The following is a 25,945-nucleotide window of genomic DNA, read 5'->3' as shown; positions in this document are numbered from 1 at the left end:
AGGAAGTAGTTGAGTTACGTGGACCACCAGTGAAACGCATCAGCTTTAGGCGGCACGGGTACTTTAAACCCCCCCCCCCCCCCACCACCACCACCTTTGACATGGACATCACTATCTAATTTAAATTTCGATTACAAGTACGGTAGCTACATAGATACTTGTAGTGCACAACACTAGTGCTGAGGGCAATCTTTGCATTGGTACGTTTGGTACTTCTGTTTAGTGAGGAAAATTTGCACTCTTCTGCTTACAATCTGTGAAGCTTTCACACCAAAGCTCTCTGTTGTGTTTGCAACATGTCAGTGCTTCATACAGTAGTAATTTGCCAAAAGTATCTGCAGGGGCGTAACTAGATGTGGGAAAGTGTGCGGAACCAAATGCACAACAGAAGATATAGGAACAACATGCATCGACATACAATGGAAACTGCCCTGTTACAGCTCCATTGTGAAACCGTAAAGCCTGAACCCGGCCTAAGACAGGACCATATGTCCTAATAAGCTGTTCTCTTCTGGACAGAACCTTGACTAATGTTAATGTGAACTCTGTGTTTAGTCTTCGGTCTTATCTAATTTATTCTCTCAATCATTCTGTACTTTAGGCATAAATAAAAGAATAATAATAATGGTTCTTCTTGTGGTGTCTTTCAGATTCACTCTGTGTTCCTGGCACTCTCTCTGGGATCAGCAGTGGTTCCAGTCTGTCTGATGGTCAGAAGATCAAAGCACCATCATCGCTTCTCTCGTCCTACACACCTCCGCCTGGGAGCCCACCCAGCTAAGACACCTGCCTAACATCACTTCTCTTGTCCTACACACCTCTGCCTGGGAACCCACTCAGCTAAGACACCCGCCTAGCATCACTTCTCTTGTCCTACACACCTCTGCCGGGAAGCCCACCCAGCTAAGACACCCGCCTAGCATCACTTCTCCCACCCTACACACCTCCGCCTGGGAGCCCACCCAGCTAAGACACCCGCCTAGCATCACTTCTCTTGTCCTACACACCTCCGCCGGGAAGCCCACCCAGCTAAGACACCCGCCTAGCATCACTTCTCTTGTCCTACACACCTCCCGCCTGGGAGCCCACCCAGCTGAGACGACCCCCTGACATCACTTCCTTTGCCATACACACCTCCACCTGGGAACCCACCCAGTTAAGTCGCCCCCCCTGACATCATCTCCTTTGCCATACACACCTCCGCCTGGGAGCCCAAAGATGCCCCCGACATCACTTCCTTTGCCATACACACCTCCGCCTGTGAGCCCACCCAGCTAAGACGCCCCCTGACATCACTTCCCTTGCCATACACATCTCTGCCTGGGAACCCATCCAGCTAAGTCGCCTCCCTGACATCACTTCCTTTGCCATACACATCTCCGCCTGGGAGCCCACCCAGCTAAGACACCCCCTGACATCACTTCCCTTGCCATACACACCTCCACCTGGGAACCCACCCAGTTAAGTCGCCCCCCGGACATCATCTCCTTTGCCAAACACACCTTCGCCTGGGAGCCCAAAGATGCCCCCATCACTTCCTTTGCCATACACACCTCCGCCTGTGAGCCCACCCAGCTAAGACGCCCCCTGACATTTCCTTTGCCATACACACCTCCGCCTGGGAACCCACCCAGCTAAGTCACCCCCTCTGACATCACTTCCTTTACCATACACATCTCCGCCTGGGAGCCCACCCAGCTAAGACGCCCCCTGACATCACTTCCCTTGCCATACACATCTCCGCCTGGGAGCCCACCCAGCTAAGACGCCCCCTGACATCACTTCCCTTGCCATACACATCTCTGCCTGAGAACCCAGCCAGCTAAGTCGCCCCCCCCCCCCCCCCGACATCACTTCCTTTGCCATACACATCTCTGCCTGGGAGCCCAGCCAGCTACGACTCCCGCCTAACATCACTTCTCTCACCCTACACACCTCCGTCTGGGAGCCCACCCAACTAAGACATCCTCCTGACCACTTCTCTTGCCATACACACCTCCCCCTGGGAGCCCACCCAGCTAAGACACCCACCTAGCATCACTTCTCTCACCCTACACACCTCTGCCTGGGAGCCCACCCAACTAAGACGCCCACCTGACATCACTTCTTTCATTCTACACATTTCCACCTGGGTCAGGTGAACTGGCTAGCCAATCAAGCAAAGTGATCTCAGTCAGGTATCTGTGCTTTTGGCAATGTGAGCAGGTCCCAGGTCTTGCTGGAAAATGAAATCAGCATCTCCACAAAGCTTGGCAGCAGAGGGGAGTGTCACAGGAGCCCTCAGTGGCTGACCGCACTTAGCCTTCTAAACGGTGCCAGCGCACAGATCGTGCAAACTCTGGTCGCAGTCAATGCGCAGGAACCGTTAAGAATTAGCCGCAGACAACTCAGAAGGGAGCCTGTGAGACACGGGTGATTACAACGTCACCTACTGGTTCAGAGTAAACTGCCACCACCGCGGTTACTATGGGACCGTGGGGCCCACTAACTGACTGACTAATCCTGCGAATAAAACGGTTAAACACACGATATTCTGTCTAGCCAACAACAAACAAACAGTAGCGTATCTTCAGAGACCCGGGATCATTTCTGTGTGTGCTGATAAGCAGGGTAGCGAAACAGTGAATGACTTGGGAAAAGTCGTTTATTCACGCAATATAAATAATTAATATATACAGACAATTATGAAAATCAACAATTATGAAAACAGTAATAGCCAGTATGAAAAATAAAAGAAGGGAGAAAAATACTTAGTTCCTGGAAAGATGTCCTTATTGTGGGAAGAATCATAAAGTCCTTGGTTTCAAAGTCCAGAGTTCAGACCAGGTGGATGCCAGCATATCCTCAAGCTGGCATCTGATGAGTGCAAGATGTTTCAGTGTGGAGGACTCCGAGTTTTGGCTCCTCTCCCATTCTTATGCCCCTGATTCAGTAGGAGGAAGTGAGGGCGGGCCCACACACCCCCTTAGAACATGAGATGAGTCCTGCCCTTGTCCTGGAGACCAGAAATCATGCCTTAACCTGCCTGGCGTTCTATTAAGATCGCCAGGCAGGCTGCGGGAGGGTTTTTTTTTAATAAAAAAAAAACTATTTCATGCAGCCAACTGAAAGTTGGCTGCATGAAAGCCCACTAGAGGGCGCTCCGGAGGCGATCTTCCGATCGCCTCCGGCGCCCAGAATAAACAAGGAAGGCCGCAATGAGCGGCCTTCCTTGTTTTGCTTATATCGTCGCCATAGCGACGAGCGGAGTGACGTCATCGACGTCAGCCGACGTCGTGACGTCAGCCGCCTCCGATCCAGCCCTTAGCGCTGGCCGGAACTTTTTGTTCCGGCTGCGCAGGGCTCAGGCGGCTAGGGGGGCCCTCTTTCGCCGCTGCTCGCGGCGAATCGCCGCAGAGCGGCGGCGATCAGGCAGCACACGCGGCTGGCAAAGTGCCGGCTGCGTGTGCTGCTTTTTATTTCAGCCAAATCGGCCCAGCAGGGCCTGAGCGGCAGCCTCCGGCGGTACTGGACGAGCTGTGCTCGTCCAGACCGCCCAGCAGGTTAACCATATATGGGCTCTATCTCACAGAACCGTACAGGTCAGGGCAGATTTACTAATATTTTCAGGTCTGCCTCGATGTACCCAGCAGTCTGATACCAAACATGAGGGGTGGGACCCCTGTGGTACCATTAGGGCACTGTTGAACTGCCTAACGGGCAGTCTTTACCTCAGAAGGTTCTGAAATGCGCTCAGAACCAACGCCAGGCGGGGCCCTACCTGCTCTGTTAGTTTGGAGGGTCTGCCAGCCTGGCAACACAGAAAATATGATACATATAGCAGTTTATGGAATATGAGAGACCCCTGGGATTTATACCAGGTCATTCCCAGGCAAAGGTTCTTTGAAGTTGGCAGCAGCAAGCCACATGTCGGCTCCCTGCTGGGAAAAGGAGTCGGAGTGTCTGAGTTTCCTCACTCTAAATTGGTTCTGTCATGGTGTTTGTCACCTTATACCTGATGGATGGGCCATCAGCACAGCTTGAAGCCAGGGACTCTCTGGGCCCAGGCTCATTAGCATATCAAAAGGGCCAACCAGCATTTGGAATGGTGCTCTCTTTGCTAAGAAAAGGACTTTAGCTGTCCCTACACACTCAACACATATTGTACCGTTTTGAAGCGCAATCGATGCAGGAATCGAGTGCGATCGTTCTTTTCTTCACGGGCGGTGCCAGGACGCGCCTGCGTCCCCGCAATCGTCTGTGACAGGGAGCGTGAAGTAAAAAATTCCTGGTTGACAACTGTGCTGACTTAATGGACTAATAACCAGCAGATGAGGTGGCTCCCCAAATTCATCACCGACTGTGGAAACTTCACACTGCACCTCAAGCAACTTGGATTCTGTGTCTCTCCACTCTTCCTCCGGACTCCTGCTTTCCAAATGAAATGGTCAATTTTACTGTTATCTAAAAAGAGAATTTTGGACCACAGAGCACCAGTTTATTCTCTCCTCAGGCCCGGTTCACATTAGCATTTGCCAAGGGAACCGGCCATACGGTTCGTGGTCCGTTCCGCTGAGCGGACGAAAAATTGTTGCAGGCTCCAATTTTCACGGACCGTTTCGCTCAGCGGAACGGAAGGTTTTTCAGCATATAGGAACCAATGAAAACAATGTTTTACAAACACACTGGCTGTAAAACAGACCGTTTTCACCGGATCCAGCTGGCCTGATCCGTATGTCCGGTTCCATAAAAACCACTAATGTGAACCGGGCCTTAGCCAGATAAATTGCTTCTGGTTCAGGAGTGGCTTAACATGAGGAATGCGACAGCTGAGGCCCATGTCCTGGGTACGTCGGCATCTGGAGGCTCTTGAAGCACGGAATCCGGCCTCAGTCAACAATATTGAACTTTTTCTTTACTTTTAATTTTCTGAGATACTGTAGTTTCGTTTTTCATTAGCCATCAGCCATGATCCACAAAATAAAAATAAATGCTTGAAATAGATTACTCGGTGTGCACTACAGAATACCCAGATGGCACATGGTGACCCAGAATCACTACCACTAGGGAAGTCACATGGGTAGAGAAAGAGCAAGTGCTCCGGGCCAAGCAGCACCTGCCCTAATGTCTCAATTGCATGCAGTTCTCAGCACCTGTGTATATGGGCTGAGAAGTGCATAAACTTTATGGCCTTGTTCACACTGAGTGTTTTCATTTTTTTTAAGGGCTGGCATTTTTTAAATCTCGATAAAAGCGCTTGTGCAATGTTGCAGTCCGTGTTCTCACCAGAGCCTTGAGCTTTCTTTCCGATCGCAAACACGGCTCCTGCACCATTTCTAGAGAGTTTGCGCTTCAATGCAAGGTATAGGAAAATTGCAAAGCACTTAAAAAAGCGCTTTGCAAAGTGATTTGGTGAGCACTAAAAACAAAACAAAACAAAAAACTACATTGTAATTAATCAGTTCCAGGGCAAAGAGTTCACTTCCTGATTATCATCTGGAAGTAAAAAAAAAAGTAAAACACAACAAAAGAGCATTGAAAAGAGTTTATAAAAAGGGCTTAAGTAAGCGCAAATCCTCCAGAAAGCACTGGGGAAAGCGCTTACAAAAGGCACTCACCACTTGCGGTTCATAACGTGAACAAGGCCTAACTGTGCATTTGCAGGAGGCAGTAGTCTTGTTCACCGATACAGAGGACAGGTGTTACTTGGTCCAGAACACTTGCTCTTTCTCTACCCGTGTGACCACTAGGAAAATACAGGGGGTTAAAAAAAACAAAAAAAAAAAAAAAAACCCATTACTAAAAAGCAATGCTGAATATAATTTTGCCTTCTTATCCATTTCAGTCCACGGGAATTTTTCACCTTATGCATCAGAACAATTTTCACCTCCCATTCATTCGCTAATAACTTTATCACTACTTATCACAATTTATTGATCTATATCTTGTTTTTTTCCGCCACTAATTAGGCTTTCTTTGGGTGGTACATGTTGCTAAGAATTATTTTTTTATTAATGCATTTGAACAGGATTAATAAGAAAAAAAAAATGGAAAAAATTCATTATTTCTCAGTTCTCATCCATTATAGCTTTAAAATAATCCACGCTACCATAATTAAAACCTATGTATTTTATTTGCCCGTTTGTCTCGGTTATGACACCATTTTTTATTTGAAAATAAAGGTGCATTTTTTTTCCGTTTTGCGTCCATCACTATTTACAAGCTTATAATTTAAAAAATGTTCGTAGTATACCCCCTTCAAATGCATATTTAAAAAGTTCAGACCCTTAGGGCCCTTTTACACTTAATCAGTTGGTGTGCGTTAGTATGCGTTGTTACGCGTTAGTGCACGTTGGTATGCGTTTTCCCATAGCAGAGCATTCAGAAGAAGATTTCAGTTAAAACGCATTAAGTGTGAAAGGTGCCATAGGAAAACATGGGCATTACTTTGAAACTCAGTTTTCTTTCCGTTTTAACTGAGAGCAACTGATTAAGTGTAAAAGGGCCCTTAGGTAACTCATTTTTTTTTCCCATTAAAAATGTTATTTGTGTAATATTTTGGTGTGGGAAATAAACAGTTAATTTTTAATGTTATATGTGTAAATTTTAATGTAAAAAATATGTAGATGTAGTTTTACTATTTGCCCACAAGATGGTCATCTTAAGTTTGTTTTTTTCTCCTTGTGCTTCTCGCTAACCGGTAGCACAAGGAGGACGGGGAAACTTTTTTTTGCAGAAAGACTGAAGCCTCTAGTAAGAGTGCTTCGGTTTTTCTGCTGGTGACACGGATCGGTGATCGGGAACCATGTTCCCGTTCACTGATCCCAGGGCTACCGGGGGACAGCATGGGGAGGCGGGAGCGCGGCACCGCAGCCGCCTGGACGTGAGGATCACGTCCAGGTGGCTAAAATGGTTAACCTCCTTAGCGGTAATCCCAAGTCAGGCTCGGGGCGGAAAGCTACAGAACAGGGTGGAAATCCCGTGCCTAAGTGAGTTTCATGCAGGAGCTTCTGCAGACCTTTCTGATGTATGTTTTTAGGGTCTAAAAGCTTATGAAAAAATGCACAGCTTTTAGTCCCTAAATCTGGAAATAATAACGCCAGGGAGGTTGAAAGCAGAAAGTATTTGCGATTATTCAGCTTTAAAAGACCATGATCGCAAAACATTATAAATACATATAAAATGTACATTTTTTTACCGAGTGAAATGCACCATTTTTTTTTTCTTAGGTTACTGTCACAGTTGGTAGTAAAAACTTAAAGATTTTGGACTAGTCCATCTCATAGGAGATCCTCAGTATTCTCTTTATTCTTTACAAATGATCTACACAAAGATGTTAAACACCTTCCCTACTCGCTTGCACACTATTTGGCAGTTGAATTTAGCAACTGCCGTTCAGTAAGTGCTTTTGTAAATAAAATAAATACTGAAAACAATTACTTTAACTACTTCAGCCCTCAGTTGTTTTCACTTTATGCATCCGAGCAATGTTCACCTCCCATTCATTAGCCTATAACTTTATCACTACTTATCACAATGAACTGATCTATATCTTGTTTTTTCCACCACCAATTGGGCTTTCTTTGGGGGTACATTTTGGTAATAGCCACTTTACTGTAAATGCATTTTAACAGGAAGAATAAGAAAAAACGGAAAAAATTCATTATTTTTCAGTTTTCGGCCATTATAGTTTTAAATTAATACATGCCTCCATAATTAAAACCCACATATTGTATTCGCCCATTTGTCCCGGTTATTACACAGTTTAAATTATATCCCTATCACAATGTATGGCGACAATATTTTATTTGGAAATAAAAGTGCATTTTTTCCGTTTTGCATCCATCACTATTTACAAGCTTATAAATTAAAAAAAAAGAGAAATATTTCATCTTTACATTGATATTTAAAATGTTTAGACCCTTAGGTAAATATTTACGTGTTTTTATTATTACTGTAATTTTTTTTTTAACATTTTATGTTTGTATTTTTGGGAGGGTGGGATGTAAATAGTATTTTTTTTAACGTAAATGTGTATTTTTTTTACATTTAGATGTAGTTTTACTTTTTGGCCACAAGATGGCAGCCATGAGTTGGTTTACATGACGTCACGCTAAGCGTAACATGTACGCTTAGAGGGACGTAGGGGCACGCAAGAGGCAGAAAAAGTGAGGCTTCCGAGAGCAGTGGTCACTTTTTTTTTTGCAGGGGAGAGGAATCAATCATCGGGCACCATATCCTGATTGATTCCTGGGCTAACGATCCACGGCCCGGGAGCGTGCGGGCATGCACATGGCCTCCTGGACGTAGAAGCTAGTCCAGGAAGCTTAAATGGTTAAGTGATAGCAACATAGGAAAAAAGTAATTTATAGCACACTTTACTCTGGGAGAAATGTACATTTAGGCTGCTTTCACAGTGGGACGTTACAGGCGCACGTTAGAGCAGCCTGTAACGCAGCCCAACTCACAGTAATGAAAAATCAATGGGCTGTTCACAGTGCCCACGTTGCGTTACAGTGTAAGGCCTCGTTCACATCTGCTGCGCTGAAAAACGTGTGAAAGCGCGTGGTTAAAAACGCATGTGCTTGTGCGCGCTTTAGTGTGAGTTTCTTTGCGTTGCGCTGCGCACATTTTGCTTGTTGTACCAGCAGCAGTTGTCAATAAAACTTTGTTTTTGTATGTAAATGTATTTTTTTCTCCAATTAGGGGTAAAAAACGCATGCGCTTCTACGCGCTAAAAAAGCACACCCATTCACTTGCATTGATGTGCGCTTTCCAGCTCAACGCACAAAAATGCATGCAAACCCTACGTTTCTGTAACGCTGCTCAGCGCATAGATGTGAACCAGCTACATTTAGCTGTAGTAGTAAATACCTTGCTGATCGCACAGGGCAGGGCGCTGCAAAAAGCGCACAGAAACGGACCTGATGTGAACGAGGCTTAATCCTGGACGTTCAATGAAAGTGCAGCATGCTATGCGTTATAGGTGGTTTTAGCTGCGTTAGACTGTTTGCACATGCTCAGTAAGGGGAGAGTCGCTATTGTGTCTAGCCACATGGCTAATTAATATTCACTGCACTGTAGTGTTGTCCAGATCATGAACAATTCGGATCTTTGATCCGGATCTTTTTTTGTGAGTCGAATAATCCGGATCATCACAATGAAGAATTCGGTTCACAGTGGATGTCTGGAAGAAACAGGAACTGCAGCTTCTGTGCACAAGCACAATCTTCCTGCTGCATCTCTCCCTTCCCCATTAGCACCCTCAATGTGCGTTCATTCTCCTGCACCTCTCACTGCACCCCTGCTTCCTGCTTCCCTAGTAAAATGATTACACTTCAAAGTTTCCTTTTGATGATTCAATAAAACAACTTAACAAAATATTAAAAATGAAGAAAGTATTTGGCTGAATTATTTCAAAATAACTTGCAAATGATGCTGGGCCTGCAGTTTGTAAATTCTTGGATAAACAATCAATTGCTTTAAATATATATTATATATATATATTATATATATATATATATATATATATATATATATATATATATATATATATATATATATATATATATATATATATATTACTATTCCGTTAGCCGGGCGCATACGGCAGGTGGCGTTAATAACTATTCCCCCTCCAGGCCCATGGATAGTAGTGAAAGATGTAATTCTGGTGGAGTTTTATCGCCACCTAGTGGATGTGCCCGGCTAACGGAAAAGAACCTTGTATATCTGGTAAACGAGTAATAAGGATGCTAACCAGGTAATCCAAAAGTTGAAATCACTATTACTTTTCTTGTTGATAAAATGATCATTCCCCAGTTTACCGGACTTATTTGGTACACACAAAATTTGGTACACAAAAAGGAAGTTGCAGGGCATGCTGGGTTGTCCTTTTTTGCTTCTCTCCTTCCCCTCAGACTTAATGAATGCAGACTGATTGGCTGAAGCCTCTTTACCTCCTGTTTTCCCCTCCCACACCTCTGTTCCTCTCTGATTGGTCAGTATTTCTCATGCTGAGATAATGTACTTTCTATAGTGGAGGGCGGGCAATGCATACACAATCAGGCAGAGGAGAGTAAGGGAGGAAATGACATCAGGATTGGCTTCAAAATAGCCACACTTAAAATGAGAAATGCTAAGAAGGCTTTTCTGGTTTTTTTACTGTAGAAAAATCACTAAAACCAAAACATGGACAGTGCAATACGTATGTTATGCAAGTAGAGCAAGTAATTATCTACTTATATATGTGTTTTTTCCAAGATTGTATGGCTGACAGCTCCTCTAAGAGTGGAGACAAAATCACCGGAGTCACACATTACATGATGATTTTTTTTTTTTATTATTTCCATAAATGCTGTCACATGATACCTTTAAAAAAAAACAAAAACAAAAAAATTACTAACACCCCCTCCTCCCCTCACAGGCAAGATAATAACCCCGCCCACCTCCCCAATGAACGCCCTTCCTGGTCCCTTCTCAATAAAACAAATATCACCATTTTCTGGACCCTGAATATGGAAAAAAATGGCACTTGTAAGCTTGTCTGCTGAGTTTCGGGCAATGCCAAATTCTGTTTCTCTTACGCATCCTCCGTTTTCAAGAAAAAAAAAAAAAAAAAAAAAAAAAAAGACGCCATAGTGATGACTCCTTGAACTGCAAGGACCTTTGGGAAGATACATTGTTAAAGTGCACCAGTTATATACAGAGGGAGAGCAGCCATTTTGAGTGTTTAGACTATATGCTTGGCCAGTTAGTTTGCTGAGACCTCGAAGCTTTCTGTTCTTAGCGAACTGATAGGCTACACTGTCTGACGTAGTTGCCTACTGTACAAAATGGCCGCCATCCCGCCAAGGAGTACAGAAGCAGATTAGTTGCCCTCTGTCGAAGGACGATATATTCTACAAAGCCGATGAAATCTTCTGACATTTCTTATCCGGAGCCGAAAGGACGTACTATTAGTTTAGGTGGCGGCACTGTTGCAATTTCCTGCTGTGAGGTTAAGCTTGGCATTTGAACAGTTAAAAGAAAAATACAGCGGAAATGTGGAGGGACTTAAACCGTTAAAAAAAGTCAGTGGATGTAACTATGTAATCCATAAGTGGGTTAATTTATGCTTAATAAAGCATGCTGTTCCCTTTCTGATGTGCATTGCTGGATTTTGGCAGAAAAAAGGGATTCATTTCATGGTCACAAACAAAAACGAAAAAAACATGCCACCTCTCCAACAAGGGAGCTGCAATAGCAGCAAAGATAATCTTGCATTATTAAAAATGGCCGAGCAGGGGCAGGAGGTGGCCAAATCCTGGCCCCTGCAAACCTGGGCGAGTATGGACAAAATGAAAGTTTAACTGAGAGAAGCCAGGGAGGCAAGACAACAATGGAATAGGTGGGGAGGAGTCAGCAGTCCTTCCTCTCCTTTCATCGCAGTTCTCAGACACCCTCCTCATGCAAGTCCAGCCAATGAGAGGAAAGAAGATGTGGCAGACTCCGCCTATGAGGATCAGAAACAAGAAACGGTTACTCCGATTGTCCTGCAGATGGCAATATCCTCAGGTCCGAGCACATGGATTGTGGCAGCACAATCCTCTATGATTTTTTTTTTTTTTTAACACTTCTGTTTTGGGAGTTGTACATGTAACTACAATTGTATGTCTACAAATTATTATTACTGAAACAAATGTCAGCAGTCAAACATAATTATACAAGTGTGTTAAAAATAAACAAAAGTTTCACACGAAATATTCAGAATATGTGGTCTTCTTGTCAAAGTTTACATCTCAAAGGACAACTATAGCGAAAAAAGTAAGCAGTTAAAATTTGTCAGAACTGACAGGTTTTGGAATGGTCTATCTTGCAGGTTCACCATGCAGAAGGGTGAACCAACCAGAGCAAGGACCTAGAGCATGCTCATCCAATAAATTGTAGAGCAATCCAAAAAGAAACGGATGCGGGGCACTGCTCCTTTAAAAACCCTTTATTTCACTTGGGTATACAGCAAGTGTTGAAAGCTGATTCGCAGGTGACCTGCTTCTTCATAAGGCAAAAATATGTACTTTTTGCCTCTGAAGAAGCAGATCACATCTGCAAAACAGCTGTCAGGCACTTGACACCCCCACTGTTCTGTACTTGCTGTATACTGCTCTGTACTTGCTGTATACCCAACCTGGAATAAAGGGCTTTTAAAGGAGCAGTGCTCCACATTTTCTTTTTGGATTAGCCTCCCTACTCACTTGGCAGTTAGACTTAAAGGGGCACTACAGCGAAAAACTGTAAAATTTAAAATATGTGCAAACATATACAACTAAGAAGTACATTTTTTCCAGAGTAAAATGAGCCATAAATTACTTTTGTCCTATGTTGCTGTCACTTACAGTAGATAGTAGAAATCCGACAGAAGTGACAGGTTTTGAACTAGTCCATCTCTTTATAGGGGATTCTCAGGGATATATTTATTTTCAAAAGCACTTAGTGAATGGCAGTTGCTCTGTCCAACTGCCAAAAAACTGTGTAGCAAGCAGGGAAGCTGGCCAGCATCATTGTTTAAATCCTTTTTCGGAAATATCTTTATAAAGAATAAAAGCCTTGCTGAGAATCCCCTATGAAGAAAAGGACTAGTCCGAAACCTGTCACTTCTGTCAGATTTCTACTAACTACTGTAAGTGACAGCAGCATAGGAGAAAAGTAATTTATGGCTCATTTTACTCTGGAAAAAAAAGGACTTATTTGTATATGTTTGCACATATTTTAAATTTTACAGTTTTTGCTGTAGTGCCCCTTTAACAACTGCAGTTCAGGAAATGCTTTTGAAAACAAAGAAAAAAAACTGAGAAGCCCCCATGAGGAGATGGACTAGTCCAAAACCTATCGGTTCAGTCAGATTTTAACTGCTTGCTTTTTTCGCTATAGTGGTTCTTTGAAAACATGGCTGCCTCCAATAACCCTCGTTTTGGATTGCCAAGAACTAGGTAATAGGTAGAAATGGCCAATGGGATGGCAATAATTATGAGTCGATGTGAGGTTAGGAAATATCTCAAACGCAGCAGCTGCTGTATTGGATTGTTGCGATTTAAAAATGGCATCACATTGCAAAAACTTCACATAAATTTGGATTATTAGCATCTTGTTGGCGGTTACAAATTCAAATACACTGAGCTTCCTAACTAAAGAGTATGTTCTGCTAAACCCAGCCAGTCAGTCTCCCAACACTCTTAAAGCAGATCCGAGATGAAAAACTAACTATAACAAGTAACTTGTCTACATATCTTATCTAAAGTTTAGATAGATTACACAGCAAATCTAGCTGCAAACAGCTTTAATAGAATATGATTATTTCTTCCTGTGATACAATGACAGCAGCCATTTTTGTAAACATTACACAGAGGCAAGCTTATCTGTATCTTGAGCAAAAAAAAATAAAATAAAATAAACACTAATCCCCCCTCCTCCTCCTCCCTCTGAAATCTCTGGCTAGTAATACATCCCCCTCCTCCTGCCCAGACTGAGCTCCCATGAGCCCTGGCTACTGTCTGAAAGTGCCATGGCTCTCTGAAAACCTGTGGGGGTAGCTTGTTTAGATTATAGGGAATTAGAGTATTAAAACAAAAAAGTATTTGGCTTGAGGCATGTCCCATAAACAATAGGAAAGGAACCCAATTATGCAATAAGTAAAAGTTCATCTCGGATCCACTTTAAATCAAGAGGGTCATTTTCATTAAAGCGAACCCGAGCCAAGGCTGGGGGTCAAATTACACCATTAGCATGATGAAAGGGAAGCCGCAGGATCCTATTGAGGCTTCCCTTGGTGGTCCGCAGTCCCCCAGTCTGAACGCGGTCTTCCTCCACATCGTGGCCGAGCGGTCCCTCTTCCGCATTCATGGCGGCACATTAGAAGCTCGAGCGTCTACTGTGTGGCCATGAATGCGGAAGAGGGGCCTCGCAGCCACGATGTGGAGGAAGACCGCGCTCAGACTGGGGGACTGCGGACCACCAAGGGAAGCCTCAATAGGATCCTGCGGCTTCCCTCTCTTCGGATCTAGTACACTTTAAAGGATAACCATCCCCTGAAGAGTTCAATTCTCCAAAATGATCTCCCCTTGCAATGCTGAACGCTCGTTTATGTACGCCGCCGGTCAGTGAGCCAAATGACAGCTCACCCCGCTGCTGCTAGAATTCCCAGTGGCGTAAAAAACGGATCCCACTCTGGTTATTATCGAATCTGCAGCACTTTACAGTATTCATAGATCTCACAATCTTATTCCTACCATAGTCGTAGTCCAATGTCCTCCTATGTTATGTAATAATATAGCACTGACATCTTCTGCAGCACATTACAGAGTACATAGTCATGTCACTGACTGTCCTCACAGGAGCTCAGTGTCTAATTCTACCATAGTCTAATATCCAACCATATTCTACCTACCGTCTTTACGGTATATAGCGCCGACATATTACGCAGCGCTGTCACTAACTGTACTACCAATCTTATTCTACCACAGTCAGTCTAATTTCCTGCCATATTTTTTATCATGCATTTATATAGCACTGACATCTTCTGCAGCACATTACAGAGTACATTGTCATGTCACTGACTGTCCTCAGAGGAGCTCACACTCTAACCCTACCAGTCTAATGTTCAACTATATAATTATGTATTTATATAGCAGTGACATCTTCTGCAGCACATTACAGAGTACATAGTCATGTCACTGACTGTTCTCAGTGGAACCCACAATCTAATCCTTACCAGATTATTGTAATATACAGCACTGACTTTAGCAGCACTTTACAGAGCAGCTAGTCATGTTACTGACTCTCCTCAGAGAAGAAGCTCACAACTTATAGCTATGTACTGCCACCTAGTGGCCAACGTAGCAATAGCAGCAACAGTAACCTCACCTGTTGAGCCCATGGAGCCAAGTAAAACATAAAAAAGATGTTTAGTCGTCCTTTGCAGTCATCCCCCTGACTTGTCCTTTTTGCCGCATCTGGATAGAAAGAATGGAAGCCATTAGCTATGCAATCATTCACATGACCATCACTGCCCTGACAGGGCCTCTGCAGCCTCCATCACCTCATCAAGTTCTTTCTGTGTCTCGTCTTCCATGCGGCGGATGTCGTCCATGTTCAGGTCCACCCATCGGTCCAGACAGCAGAAGAGCTGGCGGTGGAAGTTTGTGAAGAGGCGCTTCTCTTGCTGGAGAAAGAGGACAGCGGGGCGACAAAACTGAAGGTGATGTGCACAGCTCAGACCAATCAGAGGCAAGCGTTAATAACAGGGAGTTAAAGAGAACCCGAGGTGGGTTTTAATAATGCTATTAGGACATAGAGGCTGGTTCTGCACACTAACTCCAGCCTCTGTTACTATATTGTTCTCCCCCAAACCCCCCCCCCCCCCCCCACACACACACTCTGCTGTCCCCCATAAATCAAACAGCCATGCTAGCGACATACAGCGTGTTGCTAGCGGGCTGTTTACACCCAGGATGTCACTCTCCGCCGATCCCCCGCCTCCTCTATATAGCGGCTCCCCACCTGCATCCCTTCCCTCTCCGCCTCTGTAAGCTGATTGGAGGAAAGGGACACGGCGGGGAGCGGCACTATAGAGGAGGCGGGGAATCGGCGGAGAGTGACAGTCTGCATGTAAACAGCCTGCTATCGACACGCATGTCGCTAGCACGGCGGTTTGATTTATGGGGGACAGCAGAGCGCGGGGGAGCCTGGGGGGGGGGGGTGTCACATTATAGTAACAGAGGCTGGAGTTAGTATGCAGAACCAGCCTCTGTGTCATAATAGCATTATTAAAACCCACCTCGGGTTCTCTTTAAAGGACCACTATCCCAAGAAAAACGTATGCATAGGTATAACACAAGAAACAAAAACATACATTTGTTCCGGGGTAAAATGCTCTATAAATTGCTTTGTTCCCATCCCCCAGTCAATTACAGTAGGTATTCAAGTTCGGACAGATCTGGCAGGTTTTGGACAAGTCTTTCTCATGGGGGAATTCTTGGGGTTTTATTTTCAAAAGCACTTACTGAATGGCAGTTGCTCAGAACAACTGCCAAAATAGCGTGCAAGCAAATAGAGAGACTGACTGGCATCACTTATATACAGTGCTGGCCATAATGATTCATACGCCTGGCAAATTTTGACTTAAAGTTACTTTTATTCAAACAGCAAGTCATTTTTTGATGGGAAATGACATAAGTGTCTCCCAAAAGATAATAAGACTATGTACAAGAGGTAGGTGTGTGTGTGTGTGTGTGTACGTGTGTGTGTGTGTACGTGTGTGTGTGTACGTGTGTGTGTGTACGTGTGTGTGTGTACGTGTGTGTGTGTACACGTGTGTGTGTACACGTGTGTGTGTACACGTGTGTGTGTGTGTGTACACGTGTGTGTGTGTGTGTACGTGTGTGTGTGTACGTGTGTGTGTGTACGTGTGTGTGTGTACGTGTGTGTGTGTACGTGTGTGTGTGTACGTGTGTGTGTGTACGTGTGTGTGTGTACGTGTGTGTGTGTACGTGTGTGTGTGTACGTGTGTGTGTGTACGTGTGTGTGTGTACGTGTGTGTGTGTACGTGTGTGTGTGTACGTGTGTGTGTGCGTGTGCGTGTTACATTTGAGCAAAAACTGTCCAGTCCAAAATTATTCAAACCTTTCACAAACTGTCACAGTCCGTGGGAAAATCCAAAGTTCTATACCATTCCAAAGCTGTTCTAAAGCATCCTAATTACCCTGATTAATTGGGAACAGCTGTTTTAATCAACTCAACAGGTGAAAAACAGCAGCTCTTTGCAGTTGGTTTGTGGACAGTCATGGCTAAGACAAAGGAGCTCAGTAAGGACCTGCGGCTGCTCACAAGTCAGGAAAGGGCTACAAGGCCATTTCTAAAAGTTTTCCAGTTCCAGTGGCTACAGTGCAAAGTATTATTAAAAATACAAGATGTTCTGCACTGTGGAATATCTCAGAGGACATAGCCGGAAGCCAAATGCAGAAACTGAAAGCAGAAGTTCTCTTATTGTCTCTCACTGCCCCTAGTGACGAATGGCCATAAATACACATTACAGCAATATTAATTAGAAGCTAGGAAATGTAACATAAGAGATAAAAAAAAAATGTGCCAAAACAAAAAATTGGCCTGGAGTACTTGCAAGTCTCTAAATAAATTGGCTGCTAAAAAGAAAACTGAAGCAAGAGGTATATGGAGGCACACTTGTCTGTGCAGAAAAGAGGGTGGTGGGTTACGGTGCCACTAGTTTAACCACTTGAGAGGGACTTAACGCCTTAACGACTATACGTCCTCTACTGGAACACAAGGAACACACTACCCACGATCACTGGTGGTGGCCGTTAGCTTGGAATACCACACTGAGCATACTGAATCTCAACAAGTGATGCCAGTCTGAATATCTGCTGGCCGTCGGGAGACAGCAGAGGAAGCAGGACCGCAGTAACGGATTACCCTTGCCATCCCAGCACAGGGAGTGCAGTCATATTTTCTCTGCAACTTCTGCAAGAAAATACAAGAGATGACAGAGGAGCAAAAAGGAACAAACGTCTACATTTAACTTAAAGAGACTCCGTAACAAAAATTGCATCCTGTTTTTTATCATTCTACAAGTTCCAAAAGCTATTCTAATGTGTTCTGGCTTACTGTAGCACTTTCTACTATCACAGTCTCTGTAATAAAATCAATGTATCTTTCCCCTGTCAGACTTGTCGGCCTGTGTCTGGAAGGCTGCCAAGTTCTTCAGTGTTGTGGTTCTGCTATGAACTCCCCCTTCCAGGCCCCTCTATGCACACTGTGTATTATTTAGATTAGGGCAGCTTCTCTCTTATCTTTTACAAGCTGGATAAATCGTCCTCTGAGCTGGCTGGGCTTTCACATACTGGGGAATTACAGACAAGGGCAAAGCAAGAAGAAAAGAGCAGCCTGAAACTTCAGTGCATGAGAACTGCAGGGGGAAAGAAACACACAAATGATCTCTTGAGATTCAAAAGGAAGGGTGTATACAGCCTGCTTGTGTATGGATGTATTTTCTATGTGTGGACATACTGTACATCAACCTACTTCCTGTTTTGGTGGCCATTTTGTTTGTTTATAAACAAACTTTTAAAAACTGTTTTTAACCACTTTTAATGCGGCGGGGAGCGGCAAAATTGTGACAGAGGGTAATAGGAGATGTCCCCTAACACACTGGTATGTTTACTTTTGTGCGATTTTAACAATACAGATTCTCTTTAACATAAATAAAGTTGTGTCTCTTTTACCCGGCGCTCAATTTTAAATCAGCGACAAGGGTGTGACTAAGGCAGCCTTTCTCAACCTTTTTACCTTGGAGGAACCCTGTAAACAACTTTTGGATCTCAAGGAACCCCTGCAAACAATGCCACAGAATCCCCCATGAGGAGATGGACCAGTCTAAAACCTGTCAGATTTTCACTAGCTAATACTAGTAAGTAACAGCAACAAAGGAAAAAAAAGTAGTTGATAGTGCATTTTACTCTGGGAGAAAAATATAAAAAAAATTTACGTTCTACATGTACTTTATATTTAAAAAATGTTTTTGTGATGTTCACTAAAGGTGAAAAACTGTAATTAAGATCAGTACCTGTGTGCATTTTTGATCTATGGGGGACGTCATCCGCGCCCTCCCTTCCATTCCACGCAGTTTCCGTAATTGCATTCAGACCCAGGTCGCATCCCAACCCCACAGCACGGGTCGGACTAGCTTTCCCCGCGTAAGATGGCCACCAGGATTGCCGCGGCTGCGCAGCCCGCAAAGACGCGAGTGCTGATGCGTAGCTATAGTGCCGCCCTCCCGACGAAACGCCATACAGGCATGTGCGAGCGAGAACACGGCTGGAGGAGGCACTGAAGTTGCGCATCTGCACTTGCGTCTAAGCGGACTGCGCAGCAATCCTGGCGGTCATCTTATGCGGGGAAAGCTAGCCCGACCCGTGCTGTGGGGTTGGGATGCGACCTGGGGCTGAATACAATTACATAGATCAAGAATGCACACAGGTATTGATCTTAATTACAGTTTTTCACCTCAAGTCCTTTAAGCTCCTGAAACTTGTGGTGGGATGCGCACAGCTTCCAGCTGCTGAGAAGTAATTTGGCAGTATGGCAGCACATGCCCTCACACTGCTGAGAAGTAATTTGGCAGTATGGCAGCACACGCCCTCACACTGCTGAGAAGTAATTTGGCAGTATGGCAGCACACGCCCTCACACTGCTGAGAAGTAATTTGGCAGTATGGCAGCACACGCCCTCACACTGCTGAGAAGTAATTTGGCAGTATGACAGCACACGCCCTCACACTGCTGAGAAGTAATTTGGCAGTATGGCAGCACATGCCCTCACACTGCTGAGAAGTAATTTGGCAGTATGGCAGCACACGCCCTCACACTGCTGAGAAGTAATTTGGCAGTATGACAGCACACGCCCTCACACTGCTGAGAAGTAATTTGGCAGTATGGCAGCACACGCCCTCACACTGCTGAGAAGTAATTTGGCAGTATGGCAGCACACGCCCTCACACTGCTGAGAAGTAATTTGGCAGTATGACAGCACACGCCCTCACACTGCTGAGAAGTAATTTGGCAGTATGGCAGCACACGCCCTCACACTGCTGAGAAGTAATTTGGCAGTATGACAGCACACGCCCTCACACTGCTGAGAAGTAATTTGGCAGTATGGCAGCACACGCCCTCACACTGCTGAGAAGTAATTTGGCAGTATGACAGCACACGCCCTCACACTGCTGAGAAGTAATTTGGCAGTATGGCAGCACACTCCCTCACACTGCTGAGAAGTAATTTGGCTGTATGGCAGCACATGCCCTCACACTGCTGAGAAGTAATTTGGCAGTATGGCAGCACACACCCTCACACTGCTGAGAAATAATTTGGCAGTATGGCAGCACACGCCCTCACACTGCTGAGAAGTAATTTAGCAGTATGGCAGCACACGCCCTCACACTGCTGAGAAGTAATTTGGCAGTATGGCAGCACACGCCCTCACACTGCTGAGAAGTAATTTGGCAGTATGGCAGCACACGCCCTCACACTGCTGAGAAGTAATTTGGCAGTATGGCAGCACACGCCCTCACACTGCTGAGAAGTAATTTGGCAGTATGGCAGCACACGCCCTCACACTGCAGGAATGTGAATGTACTGATCTGTGTGTAGCCATTGCTGAGGGCACACTACAGCTACAAGCGAGCTCTTTGATCATGTGATCCCAAAGGCGGGTGTATCAGAGGGCAGGTGCGTTTTGCAAATCAAACTTCCTTTAGATTAAAAATAAAGAAGGCGGGAAAGAAGTGTTAGACACATAAGACGTTAGAAAGTGCTAAGGTGGCCACACATTTTCCAAATGTATTTTCAATTCAAGAATTCAAATCAATATTTCCCGATTGGTTGTGTTGAAAGCAGCGCTGCGTAATATGTTGGCACTTTATAAATACAATAAATAAAACACTGATAAAAAAAAAATTCATACATACGCACAATTTTTTTCCCCCAATTATGAAAAAAAAAAAAAAAAAAAAAAAAAAAAACCCACAGAAGTTGAACACTCCTAATCTTTAAAGGGCAACTGAAGTGAGGGACGGCCATATATTTTTCCTGTTAAACAATACCAGTTGCCTGGCAGCCCTGCTGGTCTATTTGGCTGCAGTAGTGTCTGAATCAAACCAGAAACAAGCATCTAGGTAATCTTGTCAGATCTGACAATGTCAGAAACATCTGATCTGCTGCATGCTTGTTCGGGGTCTATGGTTAAAAGTATTATAGGCAGAAGATTAGCAGGGCTGCCAGGCAACTGGTATTGCTTAAAAGGAAATAAGTATGGCAGCCTCCATATACCACTCACTACAGTTGTCCTTTAATCGAAAAAAATAAATAAATTGGGAAATTTGTTTGGAATTCTCAAACAAAAAAATCCTTTTAAATTTTTCTGTACTATGGATTGTTTCTATCGAATTGCCATAAAATGTGATATTTTATAGTATTGTGTGTGGCCACTTTTAGGGTTATTAGGTCACAGGTTAGTACTTCCATAGGATGGAGACATTAGGGTCACGTTTTATGTTCTGTGGGAGAGCAAAGAGAATATTGGGGAATTAAAGATTAACTCCACCCTCCTGTGCTCAGATGGCCTAGCGCATTATTAACACTTCCTGTCTGAAACCTGTCCCCCTGGAAACCGAGCCACTGACAGAGTTCCTGGATGTATGGGCCGCAGGGGGCACAGCATTAGCTAAACATTTACCATAACATCGTTTTACATTAACTATGCATAAAAAGGTTCCATAAAACAAGGAAAAGGATTGCTGCGCCAATCCTTACATCCTCAGCGACAGACAGCTGCCTGCTTGCAGCAGTTTCACCTGAAAAAAGCTACTTTTTTTAGTCACACGAGTAAGGAGGGAGACTGACTGCTGTCAAGTAAAGCCCCACCACACTGCTGACTTTTGGGGTAGAGGTGAGAGGACAGGCAGCTGGCAGTTACTGAGGAGCAAGTTATCAGTTATGAATTGGTACAACTGGGATTTTGTCCTTATTTTGCACTTAATCGTAAAGGGAACCAGACGAAGCACCCTCATGTATTTTACCATATATATCAGTGGGAACATTAGAGAGAACACCTCCCTTACTTTCTGTTTCATTCTGCACTGCACAGCTTGCGTCTAATCAGACCTGATAAAATCCCCGACTGAGCATTCAGTCTGGCTTTGTTCATGAATATTTATAGCTCTGTCTGTGTTCTCTCATGTCTTTTCAAGTCCAAGGCTGCCCCCTGCTGGCTCTGCTCAGCAATCATTATAGCTGAGTCATTATAGCAAAGCCAGCATGAATGCTCAGTCATGAATTTTATCAGGTCTGCTAAGAAACAAGCTGTGCAGTGCAGAATGAAACAGAGCAGGGTAGGTGTTTTCTCTAATGTTCCCACTGATATATATGGTAAAATATATGAGGGTGCTTAGTCTCTGGATCACTTTAAAAAAAATAAAAAAAAAAACCCTTTTCATGCGCAATTCTGGTAAGACGACGTTCTATACCATTTTTTTCCCCCTCGCGCCACATGTGGGTTTTTTTGCCTTCTGGTCCTCTACCAGCATGAGGGTTCTACATAGTATCTTAGCTGTTTCCCAGCACTGCCCTCTTGTGGTCAGACATTTCTGATGCACTTGGGATGTGTTGGGAGTCTAGCTTAGGAGTAACAGCCCCCAATGCTCCGACCATTACAGGGACCACTTTGGCCTTCACATCCACTCCAGTTCCTTCTCCAGGTTCTCCTACTACTCCTTCCTGGTGTTTGCATCACTTGGTTCCACATCTATGGCAGTGCTGTCTTCTGCATCTACAACCATAACTGGCTGACTGACCAGTACCTGTCCACAAGCTTTAGTCTTGGAATCTGATGTACTCCGGGACATGCAGTGGAGGTCTTACCTTGTGAATAAATTTCTCCATCCTACCCTGAAGGCCCCACCATCGGAATTTGACAGTCACTAGCTTGTAGGCACACATGTGAGGACAAGTGGGGTTGTTCAGAACCTCGTGCTGCAACCAAACAGAATAATCATTAGATCAGTCTTAGCCCAATGTAACACCATGCACATTTGACATGGGCTGACCAGAAGACAACTCAAGTAGATCACTGAAGGGCTGTGCATAGAAGAAAGTCTAGAGATGCTGCATTCTGACTTTAAAATGGATCTGAGATGAGAAACTAACTATAACAAGTAACTTGTCTAGATATCTTATCTGAAGTTTAGATAGTTTACACAGAAAATCTAGCTGCAAAAAGCTTCAACAGTTTCATGTTTATTTATTCCTGTGATACGACAGCGGCCATGTTTTGTTTGTCACATTACACAAAGGCAATCTGATATGTACCTACAGCCCTCAACCTGTGAAACCTTAACTCCCCTCCGCCTCTGAAATCTCCGGCTAGTAACCACCTCCTCCTCCTCCTCCTGCCCAGACTGAGCTCCCATAAGCCCTTGCTACAGTGCCAAGACTCTCTGAAAACCTATGGGCGAGACTTATTTTTTTGTTTTAATACTCTAATTCCCTATAAACTAAACAAGTATTTGGCTTGAGGAATGCCCTATAACCTATATGAAAGGAACACAATTATGCAATGAGTAAAAGTTTATCTCGGATCCATTTTAATGCCATCTGATATAACTTCTCAGAACATGACTGATTCTATAAACAGGTGTACTGCGATATCCCACAAGATACTGCGTTTCCCCAAAAGTAAATGACAGTGGGGTGGATTCACTATAACAAATAGCGTTATCAGAGTAGCATAGCGAGTGATAAGAACTTATGGCTGATAATTGGCAATGACGAGAGCTCCACTTATCCTGCCCTGAGCTCCTGTGCGTCCAATCACTTCACAGGACATTATTCCCGCACTTTGATTGGCCAAATAGGCTGCCTGTCACTTGACTTGACATTTACAGGTGGAGAGAAAGAGGAGATTTACCATCCAATCCTTGGTTAGCGGCCCTCTCCCTGTCTTCTCCGATCTGTACACTGCAGGGTCCTCTTCTGGTTTGTAGTCCTAGGAAGAAGACCTGGTTACCCAATGAGTGAAATCCCAGACGTCCTGGTAACTATCCATGCAGAATGTATACTTACGTCTTCTGAAATGTCAGAGCGATCTGCAATGTCGATTGGCACAACTTCAACCTCATTCCAGGTCTCTGCGTCCAATTCATGTACCTGTATAAGAGGTGGCGTATGTCAGAGCATACAGAGGAGAAAAGTCTTTGTGGCAAACTTGTTTAAAGTGAATCTGAACCAAAAAAAAAAAAAAAAACTAAAAAACAAAGGGGAGGGAAGGCTCTGGGTCCTATAGAGCCATCCCCTTCCTTTCTTCATCCTCTAGTTCCCCTGCAGGCCCCAGCTCAAATCTCCAGCCAGCGGAGGCTTCAGCAATCTTCAGGAGCCCGAGTGCCCCAGAAGACGGGTGACTTCGTACTGCGAATGCGCCAGAGAGTGTGCTCACTCATGCAGTGCGGAGCGGCCCGTTTTCGGAAGCTCGAGTGTTCCCAAAGCCACCCACAGTGGAAGAGAGCAGCCTTCAACCGATTGGTCAAGAGTCTGCTAATGGGGGTTCCAGTGCAGGAATGACAAGGCTCTATAGGACCCAGAGGCTTCCCTCTCCTTAGGCAAGTATCTTTTTTTCTGGGCTTCAGACGCCCTTTAAAGGACAACTGAAGCGAGAGGGATACGGAGGCTGCCATATTAATTTTCCTTTAACCATTTGCCAACCTCTCAACGCCAATTAGCGTGAAGTCCTGGGGGCGTGTCTTGCAGGAGATCACGCTTAGTCATCGGTCTACCAGTGGCGAAACCGCTGTCTATTTACATTGTACAGCGCTGCGATCTACAGCAGCGATGTACTGGGGACTGCCGTGTCACCCGGCTATGCCTCTGGGAGGCTAAGGAGCGATCAGCTGTCATACTCTGATTTCTATGACAGCTGATCGCTGTGATCGGCAAGCGGGGGAAGGGGGGGGAGTGAGGGCAGGGGAAATAGGCAAATTAATAAAAAAAAATAAAAATACACAAATACATAAAAAATAAACTTAGCAACAGCAATCAGAGCCCACCAACAGAAAGCTCTGTTGGTGGGCAGAAAAGGGGGAGGGGGAAAATCACTTGTGTGCCGAGTTGTACGACCCTGCAGCGAGCCCTTAAAGCTGCAGTGGCCTAAATTGTAAAAAAATAGCCTGGTCACTTGGGGGGTGTAAGCCTATGGTCCTGAAGTGGTTAAGCAATACCAGTTGCCTCGCTGTCCTGCTGATCCTCTGCCTCTATCTTTAGCCACAGCCCCTGAACAAGCATGCAGCAGATCAGGTGTTTCTGACATTATCGTCAAATCTGACAAGATTAGCTGCATGCTTGTTTCTGGTGTTATTCAGACACTACTGCAGAGAAATAGACCAGTAGGGCTGCCAGGCAACTGGTATTGCTTAAAAGGAAGTAAATATGGCAGTCTCCATATTCTTCTCACTTCAGTTGTCCTTTAAAAAGTGATCATCTGGCTATTGTAGTCCAAGGATACAAATTTCTTACATTTTCCAGGTTCCCAAAGTCGGGTTTATGCCAGGTCTCGATTTTGATAAAAAAGTCATCTTTCATGTATTCATTCTGGAAAAGCAAGGAAGGATAAAGGGTGAAACAAGAGTAAGTCATTTACATGGTTGAGATGTTTGCAACTTCTACTTTTCCACCCCACTGCTTCATTTACACCCCTAGTAATGAAAGGTTATGTTCAAGAGAGAAGACACAGAACATTTGTACCGCACTTTTCTTCTGGCAGACTCAAAGTGCCAAAGCTGCAGCCTATAGGGTGCGCTCAGTAGGCACTAGCAGTGTTAGAGCGTCTAGTCCCAAGTCCTCACTGAATAGGTGCTGGCTTACTGAACAGGAAGAGCCGAGATTTGATCCCAGGTCCCCTGTGTTTGAGGCAGAGCCCTTAAAGTGGATCAGAGATGAACTTTTACTCATTGCATAATTGTGTTCCTTTCCTATTGTTTATAGGGCATTCCTCAAGCCAAATACTTTTTTTTTTTAATACTCTAATTCCCTATGAACTAAAGAAGCCACGCCCACAGGTTTTCAGAGAGCCTTGGCACTTTCAGACAGTAGCAAGGGCTCATGGGAGCGCAGTCTGGGCAGGAGGTGGGGGAGGTATTACTAGCCAGAGATTTCAGAGACAGAGGGGAGGAGGAGGGGGGCGGGGGGGGGGGGGGGGAATTAGGTTTTTTTGCTCAAGATGCAGATAAGTCTGCCTCTGTGTAATGTTTACAATTATGGCTGCTGTCATTGTATCACAGGAATAATCAATCATATTCTATTAAAGCGGTTTGCAGCTAGATTTGCTGTGTAAACTATCTAAACTTTAGATAAGATATATAGACAAGTTACTTGTT

The 25,945-nt window shown here is 44.5% G+C and overlaps 2 protein-coding genes across 2 annotated transcripts in view; one reads left to right on the top strand and one right to left on the bottom strand.

Annotated features, from left to right (window-relative positions):
- Nucleotides 1-3,020, top strand: part of LOC137525463 (large neutral amino acids transporter small subunit 4-like) — a 77,730-nt gene extending 74,710 nt beyond the window's left edge. The window contains exon 14 of the mRNA XM_068246561.1: nucleotides 651-3,020. Coding sequence (XP_068102662.1) covers nucleotides 651-794 — 144 coding nt within the window. The 3' untranslated portion in view covers nucleotides 795-3,020. The remainder of the gene's footprint in view (nucleotides 1-650) is intronic.
- A 7,277-nt stretch (nucleotides 3,021-10,297) lies between these two features.
- LOC137525462 (phosphatidylinositol transfer protein beta isoform-like) overlaps nucleotides 10,298-25,945 on the bottom strand; it is a 32,594-nt gene continuing 16,946 nt past the window's right edge. Inside the window, exons 6-12 of the mRNA XM_068246560.1 lie at nucleotides 25,086-25,160; nucleotides 23,643-23,726; nucleotides 23,488-23,565; nucleotides 22,443-22,553; nucleotides 15,053-15,175; nucleotides 14,878-14,966; nucleotides 10,298-11,473 (exon numbers count right to left, since the gene is read on the bottom strand). Of these exons, the coding sequence (XP_068102661.1) occupies nucleotides 14,919-14,966; nucleotides 15,053-15,175; nucleotides 22,443-22,553; nucleotides 23,488-23,565; nucleotides 23,643-23,726; nucleotides 25,086-25,160 (519 nt within the window). The 3' untranslated portion in view covers nucleotides 10,298-11,473; nucleotides 14,878-14,918. The remainder of the gene's footprint in view (nucleotides 11,474-14,877; nucleotides 14,967-15,052; nucleotides 15,176-22,442; nucleotides 22,554-23,487; nucleotides 23,566-23,642; nucleotides 23,727-25,085; nucleotides 25,161-25,945) is intronic.

The sequence above is a fragment of the Hyperolius riggenbachi genome, chromosome 7 (assembly GCF_040937935.1).
Source record: "Hyperolius riggenbachi isolate aHypRig1 chromosome 7, aHypRig1.pri, whole genome shotgun sequence".
In the NCBI taxonomy this organism is placed as follows: domain Eukaryota; kingdom Metazoa; phylum Chordata; class Amphibia; order Anura; family Hyperoliidae; genus Hyperolius; species Hyperolius riggenbachi.
The sequence above is the reverse complement of the archived record's forward strand: the minus strand, read 5'-3'. Positions and strand labels throughout refer to the sequence as shown.